At 37.0% G+C, this 11,431-nt stretch overlaps 1 protein-coding gene across 1 annotated transcript; it reads left to right on the plus strand.

Moving 5' to 3' along the window:
* The first annotated feature begins 7,153 nt into the window (after nucleotides 1-7,153).
* On the plus strand, nucleotides 7,154-11,017 carry FABP7 (fatty acid binding protein 7). Its single transcript, XM_036248670.1, has 4 exons — nucleotides 7,154-7,411; nucleotides 7,807-7,979; nucleotides 8,619-8,720; nucleotides 10,670-11,017. Exons 1-4 carry the CDS (start codon nucleotides 7,339-7,341, stop codon nucleotides 10,718-10,720), a joined length of 399 nt encoding a protein of 132 aa, XP_036104563.1. The 5' UTR covers nucleotides 7,154-7,338; the 3' UTR covers nucleotides 10,721-11,017.
* Nucleotides 11,018-11,431: the final 414 nt, after the last annotated feature.

An 11,431-nucleotide genomic window follows, 5' to 3' on the forward strand; every position in this document is an offset into this window, starting at 1 on the left:
GTTAATGAACATGAAAAATTAAAAAAAGAGAAATGAATAGAAATTTGGTTGTAGGGGAAAAAATGGGTAAAGGAGTGGGGATGCTATACCAAACATAGGTTTTCAGTGTTTTTGAAATGTGAACTTTGTCTTCCCCAAACTAGGAAAATATGCCAAACTTGCAAATTTCGCCTTTCAGTTAGTTTCTCTATGAAAATGAAGGAAGGACAGTTCTGCATCTATCACAGTACAAAGCATGTTGAGCATGTGAGGATTGTAAGGCCACACCCTGGCATCGACAGGATTCTGGAAGTGACCCATGAAGACTCATCTCAGGAAATCTGAAGATAACATCATGATGATCTGGACTTCCACAGGACCTGGAAAGGGAGCTTCCAAAATAATGTTATCTATCCACCTTCAATTTTGTTTTAAATACTACAGATTGAGGATAAAAGCAGCATATACTCCCAAAGATTTGTGGTATTTTTCACCCAATAGCATATTGGAAAACAAAGATAAGCATTAAAGATATGTTGCAAAGAGTTAACATTTAGGTGGAAAACACTTATTTCAAGATTGTTTTTTCTATAAAATGAGTATGAAAATATCTTATTCATCTGAAAATACAGGTTGGCCATATGCTCTCTTGAGGTATGACTTTTCTATGCCCTCAGAAATGTCTTGGGATAAATTAACAGAGAGCTGATTAAATTTATGAATCTTGGAAATCTGTATTATCTTTTAGGATAATTGCACCACAGAACTTTACATGTTAGATTGGTTTAACATACTTTATCCTTAGGATATGTTTCTTCTTATGGGTCATGTTTCTTCTTGGCTGAGTATCATACAACACATTATTTTTAATGTGGAGACACCCTTGGCATGAGTCACACACCATTTCTGGAATCATGGGTGGGGTCAAGGAACTAGTCATATTACTGGTATTTTATACTTATTTTGTATTTAGCATGAAAAAAAATATTAGAATACAGATTTACCCATATGATTCTGACAGGCTGGCATATACTATTTATTTTATAACTCAAAAGTCATCAAATTCATTAGCGTACATAAGATTTTAACCTAAGATTTTGTCTTTCACTACACAGTCCAACCTTACCCCATATTACCTATATCAAAATCTCTTGGCTATCCTTGAAACCTGCATTATTATGACTCTCCCTGGTGATTCTAATGATCATTCAGTTTTAGGAACTACTACTCTAGAATACTTCCAGACATACAAGATCTCTCTTGGCTATCCTTGAAACCTGCATTATTACGACTCTCCCTGGTGATTCTAATGATCATTCAGTTTTAGGAACTACTACTCTAGAATACTTCTAGACATACAAGATCTCTATCTTTTTTTTTTTTTTTCTTCCTTCTTAACAAATGTCCTTACTAAAAGCTATCCAATCATCTCTGAGTAGTGAATGGGGTGTGGCAGATTGGCTTACCTGATCTCAGCTCCCACTGCCTCCTGTGCTTTGCAGAAATAGCAGAGGCTGAAATGTTTCCCAAACTCCTACACATACACTTGATTTAGGCCGTGTCTGTCATATGTGCTTGTGTGACACTTGAATTCAGAATTCAGTGAAGTGGTGAATGGAAATGTACCGACGACATCCATTTTGCTATTGAGTTTTGGCCCAGGTGGCATGGCTCTGGAATCAATATTTCTAAGTGAAGCTCCTTCATTTTTGGATGACAGCTAAGGCAGGATATTTCTGGAGCCAACAGGTAGGAAAACAGCTTCCTGATTCCTCAGCTTTGTCATTATTGTAGAGATAACCGTTTCCTTCACAGGCCAGTTTCTATGATGTGGTGGTGTGTTCTCGGAGTATTCCCAAAAGCTCAGCTCAGCATATAACCAGTCCTTCAACTCTTCCAATAAGGATTGAATTCCCTGTATTTTGCCCTGTTTTTGTTAAAAATAGCTAGAGTGGTTTCTTTAATCTTCAACTAATCCCTGATTAATACCTTCCTTTTATAGCTGTCTGATAATCCTTACTCAAAGCTTATTTTGACATTTCATATAGAGTTAACAACGGAGATCTTCAAGGATTTTAAGACACCCCTCCCCAAAAAGAAAATCTCATAAATATTTGATTTACAAATGGTAAGCAGACAGGAGAGTCCATTGAAAGAACAATTTCCATGCATGTAAGTGGCACCAGATTTCTGTATACTGCATGTCATAAAAGTCTTGTACTCTTGTGTTTAGTAAATCCATCATGCACTTGGGTGTTTTCTCAGACTACTTACTTTATGTGCTTTTACTTCAAAGGAAAAAAAAAACCCTAAAAAAAATGAGCCCTAATTTTCTCTCAAATTAACATGACAGAAATGAGGAAGAGGTTTAGATAGCTTTCCTGGGGAATTGTATATGTTGTAAAAAGACCGAAACTTGGAAAAGACCACATGTACAATAGTTCAGATTCTTATTTTTTTTTAAATTCTCTGATTCTTTGTGTTTACTCTATATATTGGTTCATACCTTGAACATTTGTTGAACAAACACTGTGAACTTTTTATTGTGTTAGACAATATAAAGCACAATGAAGAATAAAGAACATAAATGTTAAAATAGATGCTACAAGGAACTTACATTCTAATGGGGTAGATAGATATACAACTGATTACAAAAGTACCTAATTAAAATTGCAGTATGTTTAAAAACACATAAATAAAACCATGGGGTAGCATCATTGGGATTCTGATCCAGTTTTGCTTGAGGAAATAATATTTGAGATTACCTCTAAAAAACAAGTAAAAATTAACTAAGAGGCTGGAGAGGGAAGTTTTCTGGCAGAGTCGTGGAATACAAATGGCTTGAGGAGAGAAGTTCCCAGAACTTTTTCAGAACAAATCTAAAACAAACTTTCTCCCAAGTCACTTTGTTAGATCTAGAAGCAGGTCAAGGACTTCCTCTACAATTTACGCCCAAGATGATTTGGAGAGTGGAATACTTATCTAATGGAAAATAAAATGAGGGAAAACTGCAGAGAATAGAAAACAATGAGAAGGACGTAGCAAAGATAGTCAATACTTCATCATAGTGTCTTTATTAGCTTTTCATCCTCCAGGTGAGAAGTACAACACCGCTTTTCAAGAGTGTGCCACACCTGGAGGTGCCTCTTCTCTCTGGTTGACTCCATATTTTATATTTTTATTTATTTAATTTTTTATCTTCACCCAAGGACATTTTTGCATTTATCTTCAGATAGAGTGGGAGGGAGAGAGGGAGGAAGAGAGAGAGAAGCATCAGCGCAAGAGAGACACATCAACTGGTTGCCACCCACACAACCCCAACTGAAGCCGCAGACAAACTGCAACCAAGATTCGTGCCCTTAGTGGGAACTGAACCTAGGACTCTCTGGTCCACGGATCGATGCTCTAACCACTGAGCCAAACCAGCCAGGGCTCGACTCCATATTTTAAAAAGTGCAATAGCCCTGGCAGGATTGCTCAGTTGATTGGAGTATTGCCTTGACACACCAAGGTTGTGGGTTCCATCTCTGGTCAGGGCACATGCAGGAAGCAACCAATGGGTTATAAAGAGGTGGAAAACAAATCTATGTCTCTCTCTCTCTCTCTCTCTCTCTCTCTCTCTCTCTCGCCCTGCCTCTTTCTCAAATCAATAAAAAAAATTTTTTTAAGTACAATAATATAAAATTTTTACAACACCAAGGTACAAACAATTCACAGATATTTTTTTCACACCACCTCACTCTGAGCAAATTCCATTGCTCACTTTGCATTAACCTCTGATTGAAGTTTGGAATCTTCATCACTCCTGGCACCTAAAGCTGGTTTAGCTGGTTGATTGGGGATCAAAGGTATAATGATAATTGTGCAGGTGACAGAGAGCTGAGCCCATAGGTAAGTGTACTTCTGTTTCAGAAAAGGGGGCTGTCTGATCTTACTTATTGCCTATCATAAGAGAAATTGAAATCATATGTTTAAAAACATTTTTTTCTTTATTGATTTTAGAGAGAGAGGAAGGGAGACGGAGAGAGAGATAGAAACATCGATGAGAGAGAACACCGATTGGCTGTCTCCTGCATGCCCCCCACTGGGGATTTGGCGCCCAATCTGGGCATGTGGCCTGACTGGGAATTGAACTGGTGACCTCTTGGTGCATAGTTTGACGTTCAGCCACTGAGCCACACCAGCTTGGCCCGAAATCATATTTTGTAATCACATATTTTCAACTACATAAATATTCTGTGACCACTTTATTGTGTAATTTAGTAAGGAAAAGAACCTCAGGCAAGTCTTTGAATGTCATTTAACCTCTCTTGATACAAATCCTTGCACATTTTATAAGAAATAGTGTTATGGCCTTGTTTGGCTTAGTTTACTCAAGAGCAGTAATAAAAATGTATTAATACCCTCTGTTTTCTTAAGAAGAAAAAATTGCCATCAAGCAGGTGCCAGGAGATTCAGCCCCATATGGTAATTTTGCCAAGATCACTCAAATCAATTTCTCTTTATTAATTCCTTTTATTTCATTATTAAAACATATTTACAATGGGTTATTTAGAGTCCTTGTTGTCATTAGTAAATACATAAAGATAATAGCTCTGAGACAGGGGTCAATCTGTCACAGTCTTTCCTTTTTTAAGCCTATAGATACATTTGTATTATAAAAGCCACAGCAAAATGATAAATTGCTCCTAGGTTTAGAAAAGTTGGGGAAAAAAACCTTATTAGTTTAAGGTTTCTTAACACAACACAGTCTCTTCTCTGTTATTTCACTCTCTCTTTTATTAAAATCGTCAATAATCAAAACAAATAAGCTACTATTTTGAAAGCAACCATTCTTGTTATAAATCTATTGCATCTTGAATAATTAAAAATAGTAATGTTAAATGCGTCAATTCAGAGAATTACAAAATGGTTAAGTGGCTTTTCCTAAAATTTCTACTATAGAAATCTGTATAGCAACATTCTCTTCATTCTCTTCCACTTGTTACTAAATTAACATAGAGAAAAAAAAAAACTGTCTCTGACCCAGCCAGTGTGGCTCAGGGTTCTAAGCATTGTCCCACGGACCAAGAGGTCCTGGTTTGATTCCTGGTCAGGGCATATGCCTGGGTTTATGGCTCTATCCCCAGTAGGGAGCGTGCAGGGGGCAGCTGATCGATGTTTCTATCTCTCTCTCCCTTCCTTTCTCTAAAAAAAAAAAATCAATAAAAAAATATTTTAAAAAAACTGTCTCTGAATTGCTGGAGTTTTATATTTTATATAAAATATGAAAGAATCAGAATTACAGAAATATATGCTTTTAGTTAGAATAAATATACCATCAGCTCATATTCCTTATCTAAAGAGTAAAGGAAAGAAATAGATATGAACAAATATTTCAGCATTGGAATCTATAAGGAACTAAAATGAAGATGTCAATTAGAAGGATCCTGCTCTTGATGATCTTACATTTTTGGACTATGAAAAAATAAATAATTTATTATAATTCAGAATAATACTTAGATGCTCTACAGTTTAAACATGCTATACTAAATAGAACATATAAGAATATTTTGATGTAAAAACAATGGTCTGAGAACATTTACCATAGAAAATGAGTTGCATAAATGAATTAATTAGTCATCTAGATTTAGCAAAAAAGAGGATTTATAAAAAGTTCATAGCTTCAGGGACTTGGTTCAAAGGCTCACATAATGCCAGAGAGGTGTGGATAGTTTTAGGCTTTTCATGGTGGCCTCTGGAATCTGCAGACTCATGTCAGCACACAACCAAGTCCAAGTTAGTCCCAATCTTAGGCTGAGGGGGATTCCAGGCACTGACTGGAAACCCTGGGTTCCAGATGAGCTCTTGCCTGCCCATTGCACCAGAAATGTGTTGGTCCTACAGGCAGCCGCAGGGTGATGGAGCCATTCACAAACATGGGGAAGCCAGGAGGAAGACCGGGTGTAGGGAAAGATTGACTTTATGTTAAATGAGGACCTTGAGGTACCTCTGAGGCACCAGCATAGAATCATGGAGCTTTGTTGGGGTAAGATGAGTTCTGAGCCTTGTCTCGTACTTGGTGTGGACAGAGGCTGAAAGGCAGTGTGGACTGAAGTTTAAACGGGAGGAGAGAGAAGAGCAGAGATGGCCAAATCAGACTCCCCTGTTCTGAAAAGCAAGAAGGGGATATGCTTGTATCCATGGTCACCCCTTGTAAATCAGGAAGAACCTGTGGGTGAAGAGAAGGTTCAGAGGCCTCCTTTACTTACTCTGCGTGGAATCCTCAAGGCATTTTGCCAATTTGGGGTACCCTGAGCCAGGACAAAGTGAAGCCAAAGATAACTCCCAGTTTATATGTAGATTGCATATGTAACTGTGGCCCCAGAAAAATAATAAAAAGTTCTATAGTGCAAGCTATTTAAAATATTACTAAATGATCTTCTGTCCAGTTTTCCACATGGATCATAGAATCTGTTGAAGGAAGAAAACAAACAAACAAACAAAAAACAACAAACCACTCTTTTATTTTTATACCTCATTAGTGAATCCTAACCATACTCTTCCTTAGGTCCCCTTTCCATCTAGTCTGGTTCTCACATTCTTAGAAAGAACAATGTAATCTTTAAATTCACTCAGCTTGTGTTGGGAAGAGGCCCAAATTAGTTAGTGTCCCATTGCTACTCAGTCAGAATAGCCTTCTAGCTGTACAGTCTACGGAAGGCATTTACAACTTTTTCCCTCGGTTTTCCCCAGCTTGGCACAGTCTAACTAGTATTCTGCTCTTCCTGTAAAAATGAGACAAAATAAAAGACACTATTCAGCCTCCTTTGTCTGAAAAGTCTGGCATTTCAGTGGTTTTCTTTAAGGGGGGTCCTCATTTGTGGAACCAGCTTTGCCACTAACGGAAATCAATCTGAATGTGCTATTGTGCACCGTTTTTCTTTCCTCACAGTCTGAAATTGCCATCGCCAAGGTTTCGAGCTAAATCTGAAAGACCCTCTCATTTTCCCGTCCCCTGCCTCCAGCCCACTGAATCCCAGCAGAGCTTTGTCTGGCAGTAGGGCTGCAGTGTGAGGACGGGGAGGAACTCGACCTACTCCGCTAACCTAGTGGCCTGAGCCAATCACAAAGAGGATTGGAACCTCCCTTGAGCCTCCCCTGCCACCCCTCCCCCCTGCCACAACCTCCTGGAAAGGCCACTGGAGGGGTGTGTTTGCAATTTAAGTCCTTGGCTTTCTGCCCGCCTCTTTTCCAAATAAGAAGGCAGGAGCTGCTATGAGGTGCAAGAGGGTCTTCTGAATTGCAGTGGCAATAGGACTCAGAAATCCTCGCTCCAGTCTCTGTTATCTGTTTTCAAACCTAACGGGAAAGGCAAGGATGGTGGAGGCTTTCTGTGCTACCTGGAAGCTGACCGACAGTCAGAACTTTGATGAGTACATGAAGGCTCTAGGTGGGTAAAAATAAGATGTTCTCTTCTTAACCTACAGCTTCAGACACTTGCAGATTTTTTTTCATGCATTAGATTGACAAGTGACAAAGATCACATTGTCCTAAAAAATCCATTCCCTAGGCTGTGCATTTCCCAGGGAATGGATTTTTAATGTGGCATTTGCCTACTTTCTAGCCCAGGCCCAAATAATGGTGCATTTGATAGTCTGTAGTGTCATTTTCTCTGCATCTATATATTATTATAGCCCAGTAGTTGTATTGTGTGGTTAATTGGCTAAACATGCTCTAACGAAACATAATTTCGGACCTCATTTCCAAAATACAAAAGCAGTTTTCTGCTTTGTGAGCTAGTTTGGAAGTTGCTGCTGACTATATTGCTTCTCTTTGCTATTTTAGGTGTGGGCTTTGCTACTAGGCAGGTGGGGAATGTAACTAAACCAACAGTGATCATCAGTCAGGAGGGGGACAAAGTGGTGATCAGGACCCAAAGCACATTCAAGAACACAGAGATTAGTTTCCATCTGGGAGAAGAGTTTGATGAAACCACCGCAGATGACAGAAACTGTAAGGTAAGAAGCCACTGCTCCAGGGGGAAGATGAAGACAAGAGAATTAAAAAGAGATCCCTGACATTGCTGGTTTCTTAGATGCTGGAAAGTGGAGAATGTTCTCAGCATCTCAATTCACAGAGAAGGACGTCAGGGTTAATTTTGCATTCTAGCACGCATAGGTTATATTCTGAACAATGGGTACTTGTTACAGTTCAAAACTTGAATCTATTTTTTCCATATGTTTTCACATTATCTATTAAACCTGTTTTTTAAAACGTTTGAAAGAATGATTGCATTTTATTTACTCTCTCTGATTGCCTCAGATGGACTAAATAAACAGTTTACCTCATTCTAAGGCTTTGTTAAAGGAGAAGGCGACTAGTCTGAAAGCACGTGTTCAGAATTTATATTTCTAATATATGAAGTTTTTGCATCTAGATGTACACATTTCAATGACTCTAGAAGCAACACAGGATATGGTACTAAGATGATAATTAGTTCACTTTATTCAATTATACAACTCTTTCAAAAATCACTTTATTCAATTATACAACTTTATTCAATTATACAACTCTTTCAAAAATCACTTCATTTAATTTTATATCAGAAATTGGATCTGTAACTATGTCTGTGTCCTGCTCTTCGTTGTTATTCTCAGTCTGTTGTTAGCCTGGATGGAGACAAACTTGTTCATGTACAGAAATGGGATGGCAAAGAAACAAATTTTGTAAGAGAAATCAAGGATGGCAAAATGGTTTTGGTAAGTAATGACAAATTCCCTTCTCCTTCCCTGCATTGACCCCTCCCCCTTTCCATCTCCCTTCCCCTCCCTTACTCCTTTCTATCCCCCCCTCCTTCCCTCTCTCCCTCCTCCCTTCTCTCTTCCCTCCCTCCTTTCCTTCTGTAATAACATTAAGTCATTAGCAAGGTTCATTAAGCATGTTTAAAACAGAAGAAATAAATGGATCCTACCTAATTGTTTCTTCAGTTCTGCTTCCTTAATTATAGAAAAAGAGAAAAAATTTTTATTGTAGTTAAAAAAAAAAGCCCACAAAAAACACATTGACATTGATTTAGTTAAAACTGTGTGTCAAAAGATTTTTTTGTAAGATTATTGTGAATGCCCAATCTTCAAATAAAATCTAAATATAAAACCAACAATCATGAAAATATATAAAGATCATTGATATTCCTCTAAGAATATCAAGCTTACTGAATCTCAGAACAATTACTTTATGACTCCTGTAATAAATAAGAGAACTTCAAACATTTTATATTTTAGTTTATAAAGGTTATATAAGTTCAGTGCAGATAATTTAGAAAATAACACCAAAATATAATAAAAATGTAAAAATTCTCTCTAATTTTTCCTTAGAGAGAACCATTTTGATGATATTTCCAGTGTTTCTTACAATGTATTAGGTTCCTTTTACAATTCAAAACTGGTGGTCATGTAAAAATTATAAAATAGAAAATAATTAAAAAAGAATTTCTCCTATGATGTGAAACATCACAAACTGGGGAAAATGTTATGCCTTAATCTAGCATCCCAGACACATGTGTGTGTGTGTGTGTGTTTACTGAGTAATGGGATTTTAATCACATTGGAATAGTCAATGTATCATTTTGGGTTTTTTTTTAAGGGGTAGGTTTGCTTTACAAATTCCTTCTAAAATAATAGCAAAAAGGGCTTTTTGGGTAGGTTATTTAAGAAAATTGACTGCTCTTTTTATGCTCTTCCCTTTAACTGCAATCAGAGCTGTTCTAGGTTGAGATACAGGGTTTACATATTCACACTTCTTTTCATAGGTGGAAGTGGGGAGCAGGGGGAGAGTTTTTCTTTCACATTAACAATATTTACCCACATTTTTCTGCAGTAACCACCAAAAGAAAAGATTAATTTCTGAAAAGTTCATTCTGAATTTTCCTTTAGGGTCTTATCTCCATTATTCCCCTGATACAGAAAAGTGGATACTTAGCTTTGGCTGCATGACTGTGATCAGGCAAGACTGAGTTCAAAAACAGATTAAGGCAATGCACGATAAATAAGGGCACCTTCTACTCTTGAAAATCACATCAATACATGAAAATCATGAACATTTAAAAACCCCTAAAGTTTGTAAAGAGGTTTTATAACAATTCTTCAAGTTGGATTTGACATAAGAACCCACGTTCCATGTTGTACCAACTAAACACCAAAGTTCACGTAGGCTAAAACATGACATCCAAAGCAATGACAGTGTAGGTACATTTACCTTTTCCTGCTGATTTTGGAACAAATACCATTTGCCCAAATGATCTGGATTTTCAAAACACTCTTTGAAAGCTATCTAGGTCATGAGTTGAAAATTGTTATGAAAACCTACTATAAATTTGATTCACTTTTATAGCAGATAGCAAATTTGCTCCAATGACTCATAATTTAGAGACAAAGGAAATTCTTTTGACCTGAATCTAGAGAGCTAATCTTAGTTTTTGTTTCATTTTCCTTTCAGATACACAAACTATATACCCATGTTATTTATTCACTAAATATAAGGCTTTCATTTCATTTTGTTTTAAGAAATAAAAAGCTTATACAGCACTCAGTGTTTGTAAAGGCCACTATTCTTCTGCGTGCTAGTTAAGTCATATATATGGTAATCTTTAAAATGCTCGGCTACTGATGTCCCTGTCTAAAATGATTTGGTTATGTTTTGAATCTTCCAGACACTTACTTTTGGTGATGTAGTTGCTGTTCGCCACTATGAGAAGGCATAGAAAGGTTCCTGATCTGGGCCTGGAGAAGCTCTAGAACTTTCCTGTTATTCAAGTCTCAGTGCTATCTCGATATTACAGCAGGGCTGATCACTAATTAGAAGGTTATCCTTGGTGTGGAGGTAGAAAATGGTGATTAAAAACTTGTTTTAAAAACTTGTTACTTCAAGCAACTAGCCCAATTTTGATCTGCAAATGAATTATGTTTTATAGTTTACATTAAGATTTTAAGCCACTTTTTAAAAATAAAGAAGTAACTAGATTTTATAATTTCCATTGGAATGTAAATCAAATTGGAATAAAAACTAATACCCATGAGAGATTTTGTTGTTGTTTTTAATATCACTAATCTGTCTGGGATTTGCATATCAGAGTTTTAAATAAAACAGCCTTTCTGTGGCATAAAGTAGGGCTAGAAAAGTTAACACTTTGTTTAAAATACTAATTATAAAAATAAACAGAAGCTTAGGGGATGTGGATATGCCACAGGTTGAGACTTCCACAGAGAATTTGTGATGATTAAATTTATTTGGCCAGGATGCAAAGAAGAATTGTTATGGTGGGCTGGGTTCACAAGTGATCTCTTGCTATTAGAAACAGGCAGCTTGAAAAAGCAAAATGATATACATAAAAATGTCTTATTAAAAGGTAAATATAGCCTAGCCGGTGTGGCTCAGTGGTTGAGCATCCACCCATGTACCAAGAGGTCTCTGG

Source organism: Molossus molossus, unplaced genomic scaffold (assembly GCF_014108415.1).
Source record: "Molossus molossus isolate mMolMol1 unplaced genomic scaffold, mMolMol1.p scaffold_m16_p_8, whole genome shotgun sequence".
Taxonomy (NCBI): Eukaryota; Metazoa; Chordata; class Mammalia; order Chiroptera; family Molossidae; genus Molossus; species Molossus molossus.

Excerpts from the sequence above, each read along its gene's own strand:
- FABP7 (XM_036248670.1), top strand. The coding sequence starts at position 7,339 with ATGGTGGAGGCTTTCTGTGCTACCTGGAAGCTGACCGACAGTCAGAAC. Across the intron at positions 7,412-7,806 it reads TGAGTACATGAAGGCTCTAG|GTGTGGGCTTTGCTACTAGG; the intron begins GTGGGTAAAAAT and ends TTGCTATTTTAG. Across the intron at positions 7,980-8,618 it reads CAGATGACAGAAACTGTAAG|TCTGTTGTTAGCCTGGATGG; the intron begins GTAAGAAGCCAC and ends TGTTATTCTCAG.